This window comes from Rhamphochromis sp. 'chilingali' (assembly GCF_963969265.1).
Source record: "Rhamphochromis sp. 'chilingali' genome assembly, chromosome: 5".
NCBI lineage: Eukaryota > Metazoa > Chordata > Actinopteri > Cichliformes > Cichlidae > Rhamphochromis > Rhamphochromis sp. 'chilingali'.
In genome coordinates, this window is record NC_137932.1 from 42247111 (window position 1) to 42268715 (window position 21605).

General features: G+C 39.6%; 4 protein-coding genes across 4 annotated transcripts; 3 read left to right on the plus strand and 1 right to left on the minus strand.

Moving 5' to 3' along the window:
- Positions 1 to 62: 62 nt before the first annotated feature.
- Positions 63 to 2579, plus strand: samd13 (sterile alpha motif domain containing 13). The gene is made up of 5 exons (XM_080883184.1): positions 63 to 248; positions 618 to 734; positions 1260 to 1308; positions 1417 to 1528; positions 1615 to 2579. The coding sequence occupies exons 2-5, from the start codon at positions 707 to 709 to the stop codon at positions 1756 to 1758; spliced, it is 333 nt and encodes a 110-aa protein (XP_080739310.1). The 5' UTR covers positions 63 to 248; positions 618 to 706; the 3' UTR covers positions 1759 to 2579.
- A 276-nt stretch (positions 2580 to 2855) lies between these two features.
- On the minus strand, positions 2856 to 6119 carry uox (urate oxidase; the record flags this gene model as incomplete). Its single annotated transcript, XM_080882192.1, is given in 8 exon segments — positions 2856 to 2884; positions 2887 to 3040; positions 3253 to 3376; positions 3490 to 3676; positions 4971 to 5049; positions 5199 to 5315; positions 5432 to 5644; positions 6099 to 6119. Coding segments are annotated over 8 exon segments (924 nt in total).
- A 2218-nt stretch (positions 6120 to 8337) lies between these two features.
- dnase2b (deoxyribonuclease II beta) lies at positions 8338 to 13990 on the plus strand. The gene is made up of 6 exons (XM_080883216.1): positions 8338 to 8467; positions 8580 to 8754; positions 9291 to 9369; positions 10045 to 10206; positions 12007 to 12204; positions 12766 to 13990. The coding sequence occupies exons 1-6, from the start codon at positions 8361 to 8363 to the stop codon at positions 13098 to 13100; spliced, it is 1056 nt and encodes a 351-aa protein (XP_080739342.1). The 5' UTR covers positions 8338 to 8360; the 3' UTR covers positions 13101 to 13990.
- A 2753-nt stretch (positions 13991 to 16743) lies between these two features.
- Positions 16744 to 19902, plus strand: LOC308397311 (deoxyribonuclease-2-alpha-like). The gene is made up of 7 exons (XM_080883157.1): positions 16744 to 16886; positions 17980 to 18077; positions 18155 to 18317; positions 18412 to 18493; positions 18583 to 18741; positions 18824 to 19015; positions 19188 to 19902. Exons 1-7 carry the CDS (start codon positions 16869 to 16871, stop codon positions 19559 to 19561), a joined length of 1086 nt encoding a protein of 361 aa, XP_080739283.1. The 5' UTR covers positions 16744 to 16868; the 3' UTR covers positions 19562 to 19902.
- The last annotated feature ends 1703 nt before the right edge of the window (positions 19903 to 21605 follow it).

The following is a 21605-nucleotide window of genomic DNA, read 5'->3' on the forward strand; positions in this document are numbered from 1 at the left end:
CAAACCAAGGCGTTGGGGACGCAAAACTACATTACCCATGATTCTTTGGTGCCCTGTGGGTGATGGAAGCGAAAGCGATGAAGAGGAGGCTAGTTGGCTTTACTTGATTAAATCTTGATTTTATCAAACGACCGCTGTCGTTTAATAATTTGTAAAATATCGTAGTTATTGGAAAACTTTTTAAGATTTAAACTACGTGTAAACGTCGGGCGGGCCATTTCTGTCAAAGCGCGAATCTCTAAAACAAGGTAACTGTTAAATTTTGTATTAGCAAGCCTAGCTAACTACCCCTGGTAGCTTAACGTTAGCGTTAACGCAGAATACGAAGTGGCAGTGATTAAATATCTGTCGTCATTTAACATAACGTTGTTTTCTTAACTCTCCTCTCTGATAAGGTAATTTTTTTTTACTTTATTTATTTATTTTTTATGTTTCTAATGTAATTCTATGTTTTTAATACAGCTAACAACGTGAGTTTTTGGTCGTCATTTTCACACACTACAGCTCTCCCCGTTGTCAGTCAGAAACGATTGGATTTGTTTTGTTCTTTAGCTGTGTTTCGGGTTTTTAAAATTAAATGAATTTTGTTATTTACTGTACAACTGTTTTTCCTGCAGAAACATCCAGTAAATGGCAGACTGCGAAAGATAAACAATGAGGGTTTTTCAACTGCCAGCACACTAAGTTCCCCGAGAGAAGACGTCTGATGAAAAATTACTGTAACGTTAAAGATCGTAAGTGTTTCCTTACACCTAAGTCAGTGATTAAACTAGCAACGCTTGTGTTTAATCAGGTAGTCGTGTAAGGTTCCTCTGTGAGGTGTTTGGGCTTTTCTGTTGCTTGTGTAACCCGTTGGTAGCGGTATAATTGCAAAATACCTGCCATCACAATGGTTGACGGAGTAGAGGAGTAAAAAAAATAGCTCAGACATTTAGTTGGTTAAGTTAACCAGCTGACAGAGAACAGTTTGATCGCACACGATTAAAATGTGTCATTTTTGCAAGGAAAAAAAACACCAAATTCATATTCTTACACGTTTTTAAACAAAATATTTGCAGGTTTCTGCATATTTTTTTTAATAGCAAACTGAATGTCTTTACACTCTGTATCAAGTCATTTGAAGTTATTTGCCTGTTTATTCTAATTTGAAAGAGAATTAGAAAATGAAAAGCATTTTAGAAAATACTTGTAATTTTCAAATTGACTGAATAGTTTCTTTTTGCTTTTGTAATTTTCTTGTTATTTTTTTTTTTTTTAAGCTACAGCCGACATGGAAGACAAGGCAAATGGATCAGTTGACACCAAAAGGTGTGTAGGATCTTGTTGATTGACAAACTATTTTAGATATTTTAAGCTGCTCTTAAAATTAAGCATACATTTTATATTAAGATGAATACATTTAATTTCACCTTACAGCCCAGTGGAGAACGGTCAGCTGCCGGACCCTTCCAACTGGGCAGTTGCTGATGTTGTCAATTATTTCAAAGCAACAGGGTTTGAGGAGCAAGCCATGGCTTTCCAGGATCAGGTTTGACTGTTATTTCCTGCTCAAAATTGCTGCCACATGATGCTGACAAACTAGGGAAAACTAGAATTTCTGTCTTTATCTGACAGGAAATTGATGGTAAGTCCCTGCTCTTGATGACGCGTAACGACGTCCTGACGGGGCTGTCGATAAAGCTCGGCCCCGCACTGAAAATCTACGAGTATCACGTGAAGCCGCTGCAGACTCAGCACCTGAAAAGCAACGCCTCGTAGCGCCGCAGGCCGTCCCAGCACCCACGTCTGTGACAATCATTGTGTCAGGAGAGCCCAGGCAGAGACTTTTCAGCCCACAGTGGCTTCTTAACAGGATTTTTGAATGCTGTATTTTTTCTTTTTGTTTGTGTTCTTTTTATATAAGCGTGGACCCCAAAAATGGGTTGCACACAGTGTCCACTCAGCCGTTTACCCTTTCAGCCATTCTTATATCTGCTGCTTGAGATTTTTTTTTTGTATTTTTGTATTTTTTTGTGTTTTATTTAAAAGAAGAAAATTTGGGGAAAATACTCTGCAGGTATGGTTTTTGTGTGCGTGTATGTGTGTGAGTGCAAAGTGAATTAACCCATGAAGGTTTAAAAAAATAAGTATTTGTATATAAGATTATATTATAGTTGAAAACTGTGTATGTTCTGTCGCATCTAAAGACTTTGATACATGCAGATAATGATTCTGGTGCGTTGCCCTTTTTCCCCCTGAAACTTTCTATGTTTTAAAATGTGCATCTGAGTCAATGAGTCGTCTTCAGCATGTGACCGTGAACCACTTTGTTTTCCCAGACACAACGACCCGAGCAAAAGCCACCTTGTTCCTGAACATCTACATTATTCAGGCTTGAGACTCTTGATATGGAAATATTTATGTGTATATATTATTATTGTTATTATTATTATTATTATTATCTATCAACCTGTGGTGCTTTCAGCATTGTCACACAGACAACTGTTCAAAAGTGTGTATGACCAATGTACATGTGCAGCATAACACTGGAGTTTTAATATCCGAATCAGAGATTTGCAATAAATGGTGCTCTTTTCTCACCAAAGATCAATGTTAGTTTATGAATTTATCAACAGCCGCTGTCTTTAGTTTCATTTTATTTGGGTTCACATCACATCATCACGAGCTTTAGTCAGGCTACAAATATTAACTTGCTGTTGTTGGAATATTTGTTTGAAAGGTTAATTCAGATGGATCTTTCTGTTAAACGGACCACTCAGATTGTTTAAATCCCAGCAGGGCCTTCTTTCTGTGGGCGCCGTTAGAGCCGTGCTCGCTGCTTCCTGCGTACTGTCCCCGTTATGTTCCCTGAGGGATTATCCAGAGGAAGGAGTACCTGTGATGGGAAAAAGATACTAATGTCCACAACCCGATCATTTAAAGAATATGAAGGGTCATTAGTGAGAACAGAACTTACTTCATCATTGTTGACAATACCCATTCTTGTCATGTCTATGGTGAAGTAATGCTCATTGGGCATGATGATCTCTATTTCATCCACCTAAAAGAAAATGTGTACTTTAGCATGCCTGTTATATACAGTATGTAGCTTTTTATTCAATTTCCAACAACTGTGGAGATGTAATTTGCATGTTTGTCCTTTTTTAGGACTCAGAGTTGGTTAGATTTCAACTGTGAAGTTGTCTAAACAGTTAATGTATCTCAAAAAGTGATAAGATTGAGTTTGATGATTTCACGATCTAAAGGAAGTACCTCAGGAAGTCGATCCAGGACTAGAACCTGAGTTTCATACAGGGTCTTCTGCACTGAGGGCGAGTACTCCCCGCGATCATAGGGGCCAGCAAACTTCTCAATAATCGTCTCCTTCACAGTCTTCCTATAAGAATGAAGAATATAAAGCTTCAGATGTGAACTATATTTATGAACTTTGAACTATATTGGTATACGTCAGCTGAGGTCTTTCTTGACGCTCGTAAGTCAGGCAGTTACCAAGCAGCGTCAAAGTCAGTGTCCTGGATCTTGTTGTAGCGCCACCTCGAGTACACAGAGGTGCAGAAAAACCTGTCCTTGGCGTCTTTCAGAGTAGTGAAGCGGTCTCTGTAGAAACCTTCAAAACCAGACTGGGTGGTTTTCAGCACCTTCATATTCTTCACCCCACTGTGGACCACAGGGATGCCTGCGTGGAGCACAGATCAGCCCGTGAGGGTGGAGTGATGTGAAACATGGCAAACAACTTATGAAAATGGTGCTAATCATGAACCTGTGATCAACAGTGTGCAAGGGCTTTAGCTCATAGCTTTAGCTGCCTTTGTTAACAGTATTTGCACCACAAGTCAAATAGTACGTTTTGATTTACTAAACACGCTTCAAGAGTTAAAACTTGACTCAAAGTAATTTGTGACAGCCATTAACCTCTGATGTTTGTTTGTTTTTTTACATGTATTTGCCGGCTACTGAGCAAGTGGAGGCTGCAAAGGGAGAACGCCCTCTTCAGCAGAACAGAGCTCAGCGATCAGATCTTGGCCTACCTACATGCTGTAGTTCAGGCGTGGGCAACTCCAGGCCTCGAGGGCCGGTGTCCTGCAGGTTTCAAAATCTCACCCTGGGTCAACACACCTGAATCACATGATTAGTTCGTTACCAGGCCTCTGGAGAACTTCAGGACATGCTGAGGAGCTAATTTAGCCATTTAAATCAGCTGTGTTGGTTCAAAAAACCTAAAACCTGCAAGGACACAATGGCCCTCGAGGCCTGGAGTTGCCCACGCCTGCTGTAGTTTGAACTGTCATGATAGTGCAGTGATTAGCACCGTCACCTCACATCAAGAAGGTTCCAGGTTTGAACCTCTTACTTGGTTGGGGTGTTTTTGTCTGACAAAAGTATGACAACACACACGTAAGTTTAGCTGTAAACTATTGTAACCCTGGTGATGGACTGGTCATCTGTCCAGCTTAGGGTAACACTAAACTTAAAAACTAAAGTAACTGAAATCTAAATAAAAATCTATACCTTTGGAAGAAAATTAAAAACTTAAATAATTGTATGTTAAGAAAACTAATTTAAAAATATAGCAGAAATGTGCTTGTCTGTGTTTACACATTCAGCCTAACCACACTTTGGTCCAGCTATTTATTGAGACTTGGGATCACGACATGGGATTAAACGGTGCTGTATTTGTGTAAGATCTTCTGAAAAGCTTTAATTTTGTCTCCTGATAAATTGCCTCCATATAATCATAATTAAAACTAACAATGAAAACGTTGCTAAAAGGAGCAAAAGTAATTTGGAAACTAAACTGGAAACAAAAATTCTAAATTAAAAAAATACAAAACTTGAATTAATATAATAATAATTATTATTAATACTGTTAATAAACCAGAGTGTATTCAGTCCGTCACTGTCCAATGACAGCTTGGATAGCATGTAAGCAAATACACTGTTTGCGTGTTTTTGTGAGAGTGTGTGATTACCACCGATAGTCTGTTCAACATCACAGAAGCGGTAAGCTTCTGGGCTGAATATAAACGCATGAGCATGCTCTACCCCACTCTGAGAGAAAAAAAAGACAAGGGTCATGTTTTACGATGGATTATCACCTGCAACATTTGATCGGGTTAATGTGCGCTTGATTTATGTTGCTGCTCAAATAGCTGTTAAAAAGGTCAACTCTTGTGAAGCTGCACCGTCCTGTGTTTTACCTTCTCCAGCCTTCTCCACGGAGCTTCCTCCATGTAAACTTTGGCCTTCAGCACATGGTTAAAAGAGGTTAGGAAATGATTGCAGATATCCAGGGAAAACTGTTCGATGTTCTTTATCTTGACAGAGAAACAAGCAGGTTGACAGGCTGTAAAAGACCTCAATAACAAATATTTTAGCAGTTGAAATAGCAATAACAGGTCTTCCCTGTTCCTCAAAACGGTGTTAGACTCACCCCTCTGAGCTTGGCCAAACCGTGGACAGTGTTTTTAATGGTGTCAGTAGGGATGATGTCTGAGTTGTCTCCAGTTAGATAATCTTTGCGTGACTTGAGCGTGAGCTCCACATCAGCCTTCACCTCAATGATAGAATGCTGTCTTCCCTGCCTCCGGACGACCAGCACCTTCACCGTTTTCTTGCCGTAACCTGTTCGCACAAACTCCACTTTCTGCATGTGTGAGAAATAGTTGTAATAAGATGGCACACTTAAACAGTTTCCAGTGGTAGAGGTGTTTCGTGCCACAGTGTCATCTTAGAGCTACAAATATAATATTTCTTATCCCTTTAAAATGTTGTCTTTGGATAGTTTGCAGTGAAGTTTCTCGTGTGCATTTGCAGGAGCTTGTTAAATATATCTCCGTATTCCAACATTAATTAAAAAAATCTGAAATCAGATATTGTCTGAAAGTACACGAGTACTACAACATCAAATAAAAAAAAGACTTTTACTTTGTGAGGAATTAGAAATGTTTTAAAAACTAACCTTTAAAGATCACGGTTTGACCCTGTGGCCACTGAACCCTGAGATAATTTCCAGTGCTATCAATCTACCGTCAGAAACATTAGTCATGTTCTATCGTTTAAGTTTTACTGTTTCCTTCTACAACTTTCTGAAATGTTACCTGATCTGAAGCGTTTGCCATGGTGCCTTCCTCTTCTTTACCTGCTGCCCTTCAAACAGTCTCCAGTAAATGGGGCTCCTGCTACAGGAGGAGGACTTTCTACAGAGGGTGGCATTAACTTTGCACTCAGGCTATTGGAAGCTGAAGTTTAACCTCTTTTATTTGTACTGTGTGATGCACTGTATTCCACTCAGAGAAATGCAGAGGCACGCACAAACACTGTTTACATGTACAGCCACAAAGAGAAAGATGTGAGTGCATTTCACATGAATTCATTGTTGCAGTCAGGTTCAATCTTGACCGACACCTAATTTCTTTATATTTTGCCAGAAAAATAAGAAACAGGTTTATTGAAACACATGCAAACATAAACGGAGATGCAGTAGATGAAGCAAAAACATCTGAAATTAGGAGTCTGTACAGCACTGTAGTTTGCACTCCCTATGCTCATATAAAGACTATAAACTTTTTTCTTCTAAATATAAAGAACAGTTTTGAGTTTCCACCTTTATGAATTACATTTACATTATGTTTTTTTGTTTTTACGCAAATGCGCTGTATATTGTGTGGACAGCATATTGTTTTTTTTGTTTTTCTTCCTTTTGCATATGTCACACATAAATTTTAATATTAGAAAAAGATCATCAGAGTAAATAAAAAATAAGGTTTTTAAATGATGATTTCCTTTAAGTGAAATAAGCTCTTCAAACCTGCCCGTGTAGGGTTGGAGAGTGAAAAAGTAATTTAGAAGTAAACCTAATACCAGCCTTGGTATCAAGATCTGTGCCTCCTTGAAGGGGTCTTTTCATTTCCTCAGTAATAAGAAAGTTTGGATGGTTCAGCTCAACATGTACAATAGTGATAAGTTTAAAAGTTTAAATTCAGTTACTTTAATGCAGGATGTTTTCTGTCTGAACGTGCTTTGCTTTAAATTTAAAAGAATATCTTTATAGAAGGATGCTCTATGCACCGTGTGCGCAGCGCAAAGGACTGATCAGTCAGCTGCTTCCACTGAGGAACTAAAGATCCCGTTAACATAGTTTTGTTCTTAAGGAGGACAATAGTTCTTCTGTTTATTCCTACATGCTTTAGTTGCTTCACCGTTTGAATATATTTAAAGATCCATCCATCCATCGTCTTCCACTTATCCGGGGCCAGGTTGTGGGAGCAGCAGCCTAAGCAGAGAAGCCCAGACCGCCCTCCCCCCAGCCACCTCCTCCAGCTTGTCCGGGGGAACACCAAGGCGTTCCCAGGCCAGCCGAGAGATATGATCTCTCCAGCGTGTCCTGGGTCTGCCCCGGGGCCTCCTCCCGGTGCTGCAGACCCCCCTGTGAATTGCTACCTTATCGTAGTGGAGGGGTTTGTGTGTCCCAGGAATCCCAGGGGCTATGTTGTCCACGGGCTTCTGCTCCCTGGTAGGGTCTGCCATGGCAAATTGGTCCTGGGTGAGGGACCAGACAAAGAGTGATTCAGAAGACCCCTATGAGAAGAACACTTCACCCCGCCTAGGGTTACCAGGACCCTGCCCTGGAGCCAGGCCCAGGGAAGGTGCCCGAGAGCGAGCGTCTGGTGGCCAGGACTTAGTCCCTAAAAAGGGACATGGGTCCATCTTCCTGCAGGCCCACCACCCGCAGGAGGCATCGTAGGGGTCAGGTACATTGTGTGCCGGGCGGCGTCCAGGAGCGGAGCACCTGGCAGACCGATCCCCGGCTACCAAGACTATGTTTAAAGAGTTTCCTCAACAATAAACTGGATGAGCTTATGAAATCCAGTTTGGCTTATAAACATTACAAAAAGGAGCTCAGAGATGTGACTTTGTCAGACTTCAACTATGAGTTGTTTTACCAAAGAGACGTTTCCCCTTTTACAGTCAACATGTGGTTTCATTGTAAAATTAAGACCTGACCAGTACAGTAATCAGGTGTGAACAGTACTTGATGCTGTAACGAGGGCAGTTTGCATAATTAAAAATCAGCAACACAAAAAACATTAACATACAGTACATATATAAATAATACGAGGACAAGTAAAGTAGCTGATCTGTCAAGGTTGGCAAAAAATAAAAATCTATAAACATTCTGAAACATTTAATTGCTGACAGAGTCATTTCAGTATTTTCCCGTCATGTGACAACATCTTATGACTTCCCATTTTTGCATCTAAAAGCAGATGTGCTGGTTTCACAATCAGAAAGCAGCAGATTTCAGATTTCCCTTTCGTCAGTCGCTGCCGTGTTGACTTCAGCTGCAGGAGTCACTCAGGATGATCTCACGCTTTAGTTTATCCTCACAGATTTTTGTGCTTTTGTGTTGCACAGTTTGTGGTGCTGACATTTCATGTAGAAATGAAGAAGGCGAGGCAGTCGATTGGTGAGTTAATATGATATTTTTAAATATTAATGCCTCCATATTCATACTGATGATTAATTCCTTCAATTTTCCCAAGAAAAGACACGTGGTTTTCTGTCTCTTTCCTTCTAAGGTTTATCGTCTACAAACTGCCTAAATACAGAATCGATGACATCGGCAGTGGGGTGGAGTACATGTACTTGGATTCATCAAAAGAAGGCTGGGAAATGAGTAAATACACGATTAACTCCAGCCAAGGAGCCATAACAAACACACTGAACCAGCTTTACATGGGAAAAGAGTACAAGGTGAGATTATTCCGTCTTTTTGTGGGTTTTTATACGATGAGTGAGACTTTAGTTTGTTAATGGGAATTATCAGAGATAATGCTCGTGCCAGTTTGCTGAGTAGGAACTCTTTTATTTAATATGAGGAACTGAGTTGACACTGAACAGTCAGAAACAACACAAACTACCAGTTTGGAGTTTATGTAAGATCTTAAAGTAATCAGGACAAATAAACTAGGTGTCAGGGAAATATTTAGTTCAGTTTCCCCAGGCAGACAGAAAACAAACATTTCTCTGAAATATCTTTGCTATAAGAATGAAGCCATTAGCTGGTTATTGTGGCATTCTTCTTCTTCTTCTTTGTTCTTTCAGTTGGTCCCTTATTCCATTTGCCATTAACGTAAGCCAAAGTGTAATAAGGTGTAATAAGCATTTTGGTTTTGCAGGGCGTCCCTAATGTCACCTCTCAATTATTCTTCTTGTATAAAAGAACTTGTATAAATAACTTTCACTTGTATAAAATAACAAATGTTGTTGTTTTGGGGGTCTTTTGGCAGTCAAACACCTCAGTGTATGCACTCTATAACGACGCCCCACCAGACCTGAAATACATTCAAAAATATGGACACACTAAAGGTACGGTACAGTCGGCAGGAAGAAATCTGCTTCTTTCCTCTTCTTTTCATCTCAAGACTTTTATTCATTATTGTGACCACACAACAAGATTGATCAGGTTTTATTCCCAGAGTTTTCACTGTCAGCAGAAAATATAGCAGCGCTATGACTGCCATAGTTTTTCTTCACTCTGTTGACACATGTGCAAAGTAAAGGTGGAATGTCCAGGAAAGTCTGTTTTACATTTTCCACCTTTAATACCACGTGGAGAGGCTGTAAAAATGGACATTTGTGGTAGTTTGACAAATTTAAGAACCTGTTATATTAAATTAAGGTAGTTATTGTGTATATATGTAGCCACACTATGTTACATGTACAAGTGCACAACTATTCCCCATGCAACAGTGCAAGTTACAGCATGTTTTGTGTCTGTGACAGTTACCGGCAGATGCATTTCCAGACTGCTAGTCAAGCTTTGGAAAAAGAAAAAATCAATAGGGTTTAGGTTTCCTCTGCCTGCAATAGGGTGTTGTAGGGGGAGGACACGGGCAAAGACCATCTGTCCGATAGCTCCAACTGCACATTTGACTCTTATCAGCAACACAACTGATGGAAATCTTTCTGCATCTGCGTGCTGGTTCGCATGTATCTGTGTGTAATCATTCCAACTTTCGTATGTTTGTGTGTGTCCTGCAGGGGCACTGCTCTTTGACCGCGCTCAAGGTTTCTGGTTGTCGCACAGCATTCCCCATTTCCCTTCCTTCCCCGAGAAAGGGTACCTATACCCGTCGTCTGGCAAAGTCAATGGCCAGACTGCACTGTGTGTGACCTACCAGTACCAACAGTTTCTTCATATAGGTGAGCTCTCATGAAGCACAGAGCGAAAATCTCCTTTTTTTCTGTGAACCCACTGAAAAAAACCTACAAATATGTAAAAAAAAACTTTTAATAGTTGATCTATTACTTAATTACTTTGGTGTCGTATGAATGAGGGAGATTCTTTACCAACAGGAAATACTGTAAAATCCTGGTAAATGTTCAAAATTATGCACTCCTTCACATTTTCCACAGCCTAATGGTGGGCCGGACTCGGCTGGGCCGATTCTGGACCCCGAGCCTTATATTCAGCACCCCTGGTTTAATGCAAAGCAATCATCAGCTTTTTTCTTTTACATGCATACACACAGTTAAACATCTGGACAATAAGAGAATTTTTGTAATTTTGCCTCCGTTCACGATCACGATGTAATTTGAATCAAGATGTGAAATCCAGACTTTCAGCTTTAATTCAAGGTGATGAACTGTTTGTTCAATTGTTGAATTACAGGCAGTTTTATACACGTCTCCCCATTTAACGGTACATAAAGATTCAAAAATCATTTTAAATGTGCGCAGAGTTTTAAATTATTTGGAGTTTTTATGCTGCTCTGCTTTTTTCTGGATTTCTCACTGAGCAAATGTGTAAAATGAAATTTTAAGGTTATTAATAAGGTGATTTGTTTCTTTTGTTTGGAAACCCCACATTGCACACAAGTATTATAATGAACCTGTGAAATTGTTTTTGCTACGAAGCGTGTCTGAGGGAAACTTTAGGGGATTTCCTCACACGTGTTCAGCTACTCGGAATTATTCTGTGTTTCTGTGGTGATCATAACAGTTTCACTATAATAGTATTTTATTTGAATTACTATGTTTTTTATTAATAATCAATTTTTTCACATTTTACCAAGTTAATGTGTCAACAAAGTGCTTACAAAGAAAGACTGGAGGACATTTAATTTAGCTAAATGTAATATCTGCTATATAAAAAGCCTTGAATGCGAAAATTCGATATTTGCCAAGAATTTAATTAATAAACTTGATGAGACTAACAGTAAAGAATCAACATCAGTGTCATTATCGTAAATGCTCATTGCGGCTGTAAGGAATACTCTCGCTATACGACCATCAAAGAGGGACTCATCCAGGCTGGAGAAACTGATCAGGAGGGCTAGCTCTGTGGTCGGCATGAAGCTGGACACTCTGGTGACAGTGGCAGAGAAAAGGACATTAAAGAAACTGATGGACATTATGGACAATGCTGGGCATCCTCTGCACACGGCCATAAACAATCAGAAGAGTCTGTTCAGTGACAGGTTGCTTCTCCCAAAGACAAGAACTAACAGACTTAAAAACTCCTTTGTCCCACATGCCATCAGACTGTTTAACTCCTCTCTGGAGGGGAGAGGGAGGGGAGACAGGAGGACAAAGGAGGGGGGAACAACTAAGCTGTAGTGCCTCTTCACCTCACTGTACAATACCTTGTGCAATACTTTTGTAAATAGTCAACAGTGCAATAGACTCAATACTTGAAATGTGCAATTCACTTGTATTTTTATTTTTTATTCCTATTTATTCTATTTATCCCCTTTGTATATTTTATTTATATTTGTCTCTGTATTTATATATATGTGTGTGTGTGTGTGTGTATATATATATATAACAGTTCTGTAACTGTAACTTCGGTCGTTGCTGTGCTTTTTTTGGAAGTCGAATTTCCCAGAGGAACCCACCCGAGGGATTAATAAAGTTCTATCTTATCTTATCTTATCTTATCTTATCTTATCTTATCTTATCTAATATACATCATCTCTTATTTCTCTCCTCTTCAATCTCCAGCAAAGCAGTTGGTCTACCTTTACCCACGTTTCTATAACTGCTCTGTTCCTGCTGCATTCTCGGCTGACCTGCCACAGCTGGCCCAGTTATGTGCGGACTCCAAACCACAGCTGTCCTCCAATAAGAGAATGGAGCAGCTTTTTTCAGCTGGAGGGGAAAAGTTTGTCAGTTTTGCTAAATCTGAAAACTTTGTGGATGGTAAGATACCCTGCATGCCCTTTTTTAAACTTTTAGGCATTTACTTGCTCATCGTGTACATTTTAGAAGAGCAGACTTCTTTCCTGTAGCCTGCTGCCATGTTTGCACATTTCACTCGTCGACCACAGTCACTGATTATCAGGCGCAGACACGCTATCGTCGCTGCACAGTGACGTGCATTATCACGTCCCAGCCGGGGCTTTCAAAGTATACTCACAGCTGCTTTGACTTTTGGATCTTAGTTACATGCAGTATTTTGTTTCTCAGTTTGTGTATATGTATATTTTTATTATTTAGAGAGAATAATTATCCACACAAAGGTTTATTTATGCATGAAAACAACACAGAGCTCACAATGTATTTATTTTACCATAATCATACATAATGCAAAAGGAAGTGTGAGCTTATCACGTTTGCATTTCCTTTATTCTCATATCATTTGGCAAATTGCCAAAACAACTTGAAAAATGCTATTTAATGGTATAAAAACATTATACGTTTCATTTAGCACAATGATTCGAGTACAGACTACTCTAGTACCTTCTGTTGGCTTTCATTCAGATATCTACACAGGCTGGGTGGCTCAGGAACTGGGCGCCGACCTTTTAGTGGAGTCCTGGCAGAGACAAGGTCACGACCTGCCCTCCAACTGCTCACTGGCCAAACACACCATGAACATTAAGAAAATCCAGCTTCCCAGATCAATCCTGTTTTATTCGCACTACGACCACTCAAAGTGGTGCGTGTCACGACTTTATGAGGACCAGGTGACCTGCCTGGGAGACCTGAACAGAGAGATGGGCCAGCTGTGGCGAGGTGGCGGTCTGATCTGTTCCTCCAACCCTTTGATTTATAAGGCCTTCAGGCAGGTGGTGGATTGGTACATTCAGTGCTAATTGAGAAGGAAAAGCAAAGTGATTAAGAATCAGTGTGACACTGGCTGACAGTGGCAGAGCGAGACACTATGATTCTGTCTCCAGGGTTGACTGCTATGTAGAAGTAACATAGAGACTCACATATAATAATGTATGTGTATAATTGAATTCAGTTTTATATATACAGCTCCAAATCACAACAACAGTCACCCGAAGGTGCTTTATATTGTAAGGTCGACCCTACAACAATACATACAACAATCATATGACACCTTATGATCAAGCACTTTGGCGACAGTGGGAAGGAAAAACTCCCTTTTAACAGGAAGAAACCTCCAGCAGAACCAGGCTCAGGGAGGGGCGGGGCCATCTGCTGCCACCAATAATAATGTATTTACAATTTAAACTGGTGAATAAGCTTTTGAAAAATAGCAGTGACTGCATGTTAATTATGTGGTGGATACACTTAGTTATCCACCTTTGTTTGAGTTAAAGCAGCTGTATGGAACCAGCAGCCCACAAGTATAAATAGATTTAAAAAAATAATACTTTCAATTCAATAAAACAAAACAGAAATAAGGTTAGTAAGACTGTAGATCACAGCCGCACATTGTTTCAGGAGATGTCAGCGGCTGTGTGTTTAAACAACCATGTCTGCACAATGTCTGCACAATGTCTTGTTCCTTTTACAAAAGGAGCAAGAGACAAAATCATTGATCTATGTCGCTTCCTTTCATCCAGCAGAGATGAAACTATAACACTATTAGTGCTACAGATAAAAGGTTTTGTAATTTTCTTTTGAATCTTTGGGTGTTTGTATTCATATTATTTTAGCACAGTGTGTGCACTTGTGTTATGATGCTACATATTTGAAGTTGTTTTTACGTTTTATAAGTTCTGCAATAAATATATGGAACCATATGTTGTAGTATGATGTGCAACATAATAAAGACTGACAACATTAAAATCTGGTCTACTGCTCAGTGAGACTGAGGTACATGTAGTCTAATGGAATCTATTTTATTTTATTTTGTTTTATTTGGTGCCTCTGGAGTAGTCATCATCATGTTTGTTCAGTTTCTATTTCCACTGAAGAGGCACTTGGCCTGTAACTGTGTGTGCGTTTAGTGTTTGGGGTAAATAGTGTCACCTACTGGCCAGACCAGGTGACTCATACAATTCATTCAAATGATTTTCCGACTATCTACAATTCGATACTACTCATGCAAACTAGAGCAGGCAGTAGAGAAGAAAGAGTACAACTAAAATCCAGTAAAGTGCAATAAGTAATATGTATTATAGACAGTCGTGTGAAAAGGAGAGTACAGCCTCTTTCAACAACAAGCTTTTGTTTATCAGGGGCATATTTAAAAAACACATCTGGTCCTCAGCAGGTCTTAAAATTAAGCTAATACAGTGTCAAATGAACAAAGGTGAAGAAAACTAAGTCAAAATGCAGAAACAGCAAATGAAGAACTCAGTATGCTCTCAATGCTTTCATAGGAGTTAAGAAGGTAAGATCAGGTAACATAATGGCAAGAAAGAAAACATCAGCAATGATAGAGAAGCAAATGTTTCTGCTCATCAATCTGGGAAGAGATATGAGAAATTATACAGTGAAAAAATGGAAAATGTTTAAGACAGCTGACAATCTTCCCAACAGTGGATATCGAAGCAAATTCACCCCAAGGTCAGACTGTTCAGTGCGCAGAGAAACTGCAAAACACTCGTGAGCTACATCTCCTGCTCTACAGGCCTCGGTTACCATGGCAGATTTTTAAAGTTCATGGCAGCACAGTTAGAAAACAAGCCGTGCTTGCTCAGCAAGCCATGAATACAAGTTATACATTCAGTCGTTTTGTTGCTTAGAAAAAGAAAAAGCCTTTTCTCTCTGAACTGAACAGCTTAGCTTTACAATGTTGCCTCTGAATAAACCACAAGACTTCTAGAACAGTGTCCTTTGGACAGACAAGGCCAAAGTGGACATGTTTGTCCATAATGCACAGCGCCATTTTTGGCAAAAACCAAACATAGCATATCAGCACAAACAGATCATGTCACCTATCAAGCATGGAGGTAGACAGGTGATGACAGGATCTGGGCTTCTTCCAGTCACCGAGTGGTCGATGAAGGTCTGAGGTCGTCTGCCTGACAGCTTGGACTAGGTTGAGATCGGGTGATGCAACAGGACAACAACCATATTCAAAGCAGCAAATCAAGAACAGAATGAGTGTAAAAATAAATAAATAAACCACGGTGGCCAAATCTCAATCCAGGCAGTCAACCTGACTGAAATACTGTGGCGTGACTTTGAGAAAGCTGTGCAACAAATGCCCACAAACCTCAGTGAACTGAGGAAATGTTGTAAAGAAAAGTGGGTTAAAATGACTCCACAGTGACGTGAAAGACTGATAAAGTCATACAGAAAATGATTATGTCAACTTATTGCTGGTAATTTAGTATTTAGTATTTTAGTATTTATTTATTTATTGTCATTGTCAAGAACAATGAAATTGCGTTTGGGGCTTCCATACAACCCCCAAAAAAGAAGAAAATAATAAATACCCCTTAAAACCCAAGTGTACATATTTAACCCAGTGTGACTCCAATGCAATAAGACAATCCTTAGCAATAATGTTCGTAGAAATTCAGACAAAGACCTGAGAAACATGACAAAATACAACAATGCAACCCATTCAATATTATTGTACTGTGAGATATGATATCAGATATGATAGTTATCTATTTAAGAAAGGGGGGGGGGGGGGGGCAGGAGGGGGAAGAGAATAAAGATATGATGCACCAATGCAGACCAGTTCATTGCTATTAAGAAGTTGGATATGGTTATTGTCCGTGAGAGGGGGGCAGAGAGTTCAGGAGCCTCACAGCCTGTGGATACAGGCTGTTGGCCAGTCTGGATGTTCTGGCCTGTATAGACCTGTACCTTCTCCCTGAGGGCAGCAGATGGAAAAGGTGGCGCGCAGGGTGATGTTGGTCCTGCAGGATACTGTGCACCCTCCTCAGACAGCGAGTGGGGAAGATATTACTGATCTCTGGCAGACTTGTTCCAATAATTCTGCCAGCTTCTTTCACCACCCGCTGGAGTGCTTGCTGATCGGCCTTGGTGCAGCTGGGGAACCACACTAGAAATCCATACGTCAGAACGCCGCAGGTGGAGAATTATTTTTTTTGCACGCTGTTTCTGAATTCTGGTTTTGTTTTAGTTCAATAAAAAATGTTCTTGTTCATCTCAAATTGTATTTATGTAATGATAAGACAAGCTAAGGGTCTAAGTCCATTTTTTACTTGAACTGAACTTTCTTTTTCACCTGACTCTGACATATTTCTACATGTACACTATGTGCATGAGAAAACTGGTTCTAAGAGCGCAGCAAACAATTTTGTTAACTGATTGAGGATCTGGATGCTTAAAATGTTGCCATGTGGTTGCAGTAATTGAGATTGTGCTAAACCATGCATCAGTTTCACAATGACTACACTTTCTCAGAAACATAAGAAAAACAAAGTCACATACATATTCTTTCAAAAAGCAAGTCAAACTGGAACATGTAGGGCTCAGACGGCACAAAGCCTCGTGACAGCGTCACCTGGTCAAACAGGCATGGCAACATTGTAAAAAACAAAAAAGGAAGATCTATGGTGACGGCTTTGAGCAACAAGGAAGTTGTTGCTGACACATCGAATGCAGATATGGGTGACGGTTTCAGTTAGCAGTAGATGTGACAAAGCAGCTTTGTGAAACGCATCTAAAGCTCACTGAGAAGGAAAATGGAAACAAGTAGATATGTAAGTAAATGTTTACATATTTCAAAATATATTCTACAAATAATAACAACTGACCCGGGTGTGTTGCATAATACTGAGATGATCTATTTACATAAACAGGCTGAACACAAAGTAAATGCATAGTTATCCTGTGTATAAAAATACAGTACATGAGTACCGTGTGTCATAGCTTATCAAACACAATGTGAACAGAATATTACCACATGAAACTAGTATTGATGCATTTATCATGACCCTAGATTACACCCACCAATAAGCATGCTATTATAAAATGCAACAAACTATTTTATACTGCTGCATGATTTGGCATTATTGGCATTATAATACAATGTCCATGGTGTGTTTGACTTGCAAATATATTTTTCAGTAGTGGACGACTGACCTCTTGTAAGCTGAGGAAGTGGCTTGACAGAAATGCAGAAGTCTTACACACTTACAGATTGTTTACATCAAGGATCTTTACTTATAGCGTCCAACATATAGCTACAATAAGAAAGTGAGGATGTGTGGGATCACAACAGAAAACCTGATAATGCAGCGTTCATAAAACAAACACAGATTAGGTCACGTGATGACAAGTTTTCCAGATAAGACTGTAAACCCTGTTCATATTTAGAGATGTTTAGAGTCTATATTGTGTTACTCGAAACTGAATGATTGAGGTAGATCTTGAGTTGTATTGCCGCTGTGATGAACTGATACATCTTTCACCATTTTATAAACTAAAGCGTGTTGGGGGGGCAGAAATGTCAGAAGGAGAAACGGAAAATTTGTAACTTCATAGGCTGCCACGCTGGGAGGCTGTGTTTGGTAAATGATGTGAGCAGAGACGTGTTACATGTGTGGTAAGTGGTGCAACTTAAGTCGTCTGTCTAAAGTAGCTCGCAGGGTTTGCAGAAGTAAAGACGTAACTGACATAAGTTTATGTCAGTCAGATAAAGTTCATCAGTGTTTAAACAGAAGCTGCAGGTTCACTGGTGGCTTTAATTGTGTTACACTGTATTAAAGACCTTCTGCTTTGTGACGGTGTTGTTGAATGCAGACAGCCTCCTGTTTTTGTGGTTCTAGCAACGGTTATGTTTGACTGTTTCAGACCAGTGTGATGGGATTCCTCTTGAGTGTTGGGATCCTTTTTCAGGGGTGTGACTCAGCAGTAAAATGCAGGAATGACAGAGGAGACGAAGTTGACTGGTTTGTAGACATTTTGAATTTCTGCCAATGGGTTTAATGTAAATGCATAAGAAAACATCTTCATCTACATTCTTTAGGTATATTTTGTACAAGCGTCCCAATGAGGATAAACTTGGATTGTCATACTTTTACATGGATGAGAGCACCAACGGATGGATACTCAGCCAAGAGAACATCAACAGTGATTCTGGCACTCTCGCAAACACCCTGAGACCTCTTTTTGACTTCTATGACAGAAAGGTGAGGTATTATAGGATATATGTCTCACTAGCATGGCACAGTGAATAATCTGAATACCATTTCAGAGTTGTTGTGGTGTTGCTCGTCTATCCAGGTCGAAGGCTTTGGATACATGCTCTACAGCGACCAGCCTCCAAAGCCGTATGTTGCTCCTCCATCGTTTGGTCACAGTAAAGGTGGGCACAACATTGTCTCAGCTGACGCGTCCTCTGTCTGAAAGACCCAAATGTAGCAAAGCTCAGTTTGTGTTTCTGACTTTCTACAGGAGTTGTGTTGTTGGACAAAACGTCTGGAGTTTGGCTTTCACACAGTACACCCAAATTTCCAGTATATCGCAGTAAAGCCTTCTGGCCTGATAATGGAAATGCAAACGCTCAAGCATTTATGTGCGTGACTTACCCGTATAAGCAGTTCAAAGAAATAGGTATGTCAACAGGTAAACAGCTCAAATCAGTTTCGTAGAACTAGTGAAAGTGCACTTTAACAACTTGTATCTGAATTCTTAGGAGTGCAGCTCAAGTACATCCATGCTTATTCGTATGACTCTGAAATCCCAACAACCTTTCACAATGAGCTGCGGTGTGTGGCACAGCGAGACTGCTACCCGAAAAAGGAACCCTGGTTTAGTCAGGCGACGCTGACTTCTTCACGCGGTCGTAACTTCATCAGCTTTGCAAAATACACACGCTTTGGTGATGGTAAGTGTTTTCAGAAAGAAGACATATTTCAGGAGGGATGAATTCATGTTGTATTGATCACAAACATAAGACCCTGTAGATTGACAGTAAAACACACTGTACTCTCCACAGTACGGGCAGAGCGCACTCTTAATAGTGTTGTTTTCCTGTTTTGTTTTCCATACTATTGCAGATCTTTACTCTGGTCTTGTTACAAAAAACATTAGGGGGAATCTGTATGTTAAGAGCTGGGGAAAGATGCACCACAATCGCGGTCTGCCTTCTAACTGCAGTTCAAGCATCCCTAACCATGTGTACAACGTGAAAGAAGTAAAGCTTCCAAACAGGAAGGCCTTCAGTGATACTGTGGATCACTCAAAGTGGTGCGTGACTGCAGACGGTGACTGGATCTGCATCGCTGATATGAACCGAGAGGAGAGTCAGATGAAAAGAGGTGGAGGAGCAATATGCACTAATGACAGAGTAGTTGGGATGGCTTTCTATGGACTGATACACAGTTTTGAACCATGTAAAGATCCACGCTCTGTTGGTAGACGAGAGCTGTGAAGGAACAACCCGAGTGTTGGACCAATATTATAAAAACCTCCGTTTAAATAAGCACATCAGCTCAGCTGTTCAGTCTTGACTCGTGCAGCTTTAGGTTCAGTTTGTTTCTAAAAGAAATCCAGAGATGGTTACAGAGTGCCTGCTTTTGTCCCTTCATTGTTCGCACGACTGGACCAAAATGCAGCAATCAGAGTTTTTAAATGTCTCGATCATGTTGTTTCATTTTTTTAATCTCTTATTAAGTTTTGTTTTTATTTCCTATCATGTCCTGTGAAGCGCTTTGTAACTTTGTTTTGATAGGTGCTATATAAATAAAGGCATTATCATTATTAAGAAAAATCGATGGACTATTAAAAACTTGATTTTATTACACAAACTTCTGTATCTGGTAGAAAAACAGTTTCGACCTCAGGGTCCTCTGCAGTGTCCTCCGTGCACCGTTACTTCAAACTAAATGAATTAAATGTGAATGATTTAATGCTCACTTGGAACTTATTGCCAGCTGTGCAAACCAAGCTCTTGCTGCAGCTCCACACATTGAAAAGCCTTTTGTACACCCTGAACCCTGCATGTTGACGTTCCAGTGGAAGGACAGGAGGAATGCCAGATAGTACGGTGTTTGTGGCTTTGCTTGTCTGTGCATGTCTATTTTCTACTTTTTCATTTATATTTTTTGGTTTTTGACACTGAGCAACTTCCACTCGCCTCCTATGTAAAAATGCAGTTCTTGTCCTCTTTGGCAGCGTCTGCTTGCAACAGGTTTTCAGCTTTCAGCTGTTTCTGTGGCACCAAAATGTTGCACCTGTAGATTAATTTTCAGAATCTTTCCAGCTTGTTCATTTTTGTGATGCGGTGTGTTAAATGCAAAACACCTTGTCATTGGAGCTGAGGTAAACAAAAGAAAAACATTTCTTTTTTTAACAGTGCAAAAACTGACAAAAATAATGGAAGGTCTTATTTCTGAAGTTTACCATAAAGTGTCTTAATTGCATTTTTTAATGTTAACGCTCCAGGAAGTGGCTTTTTAAAATAACATGATCAGTCCTTGCCCACACCACAGCTTCCTGTTCACACCACATGTCACACTATCATGCTTAATTTTAAAGACCTACATTACTATAATTATTATAAACTGTGCTATTATATCCATATAGTATAATCTCAATTTTTAGGCAGGTGATTAAAGATGTAGGACAAATATTGTAATATTGTATTTGTTGAATCACAAATATAATATTATTCCTCATAAATGCAACTTTGTGTTCACTCGTTTTCACTGAGAAACACTAAAGAAAATGCTCAAATTAAATGTGCTGATGTGTTAATGATCACTTCTGTGGTTCCTGGTGCAGATAAACTCGTGTTGTCTCTTTCTGGCTTTGTTTAATTGTATTTAAGCTGTCAAATGATCACAGCCTCCTCTTCCTCCTTTAGTCCTGAAGGTGATGGTTAGACCTTCATCACTGATATGAACAGGCACAGTTTCACTGTCATTTCACCGGTTTTGAGCTTTCAGTTTAGATGCCCTCATTTACTGGCGTGCCATCGAGCCATATCTGGCATTTGCAGCAGTTCTTATTTGTGCCCCCACCTAATGTAAGGTTTATGCCACAGCTTCCCTAAATTAAGAGTTTTTGTAATTACAAAAACATTTGTATGTTTCTGTAATGATTAACTATGAGCTAGATCTTTAACTGAAATTATATTTCTGATGCTAAAATATAATTATTGTTATCTATGAATTTTCAAATGTATGGGTTTATTTAAAGAAGCAGAAAAACATAGTAGAGTATGTTATTATTTATTTTTAAGCCTCTACCTGCTCTAACAAAAAAAAAATCAATTCAGTCTTTTTTAGCCACTTAAATTGTCTTTACAGGATTGTGAGTTTATATATGTTGTGACTTCTCCTGCCTTGTTGGCCAGTTCACTCCTGAAAAAATACATTTTTAATCTCAATGAGACTTTTTACCTGGATAAAAAAGATTACAGATTACACTGATTACAGCTTCCAACTCCTTTAAGGAAGGTTTTTTTCTGGCTC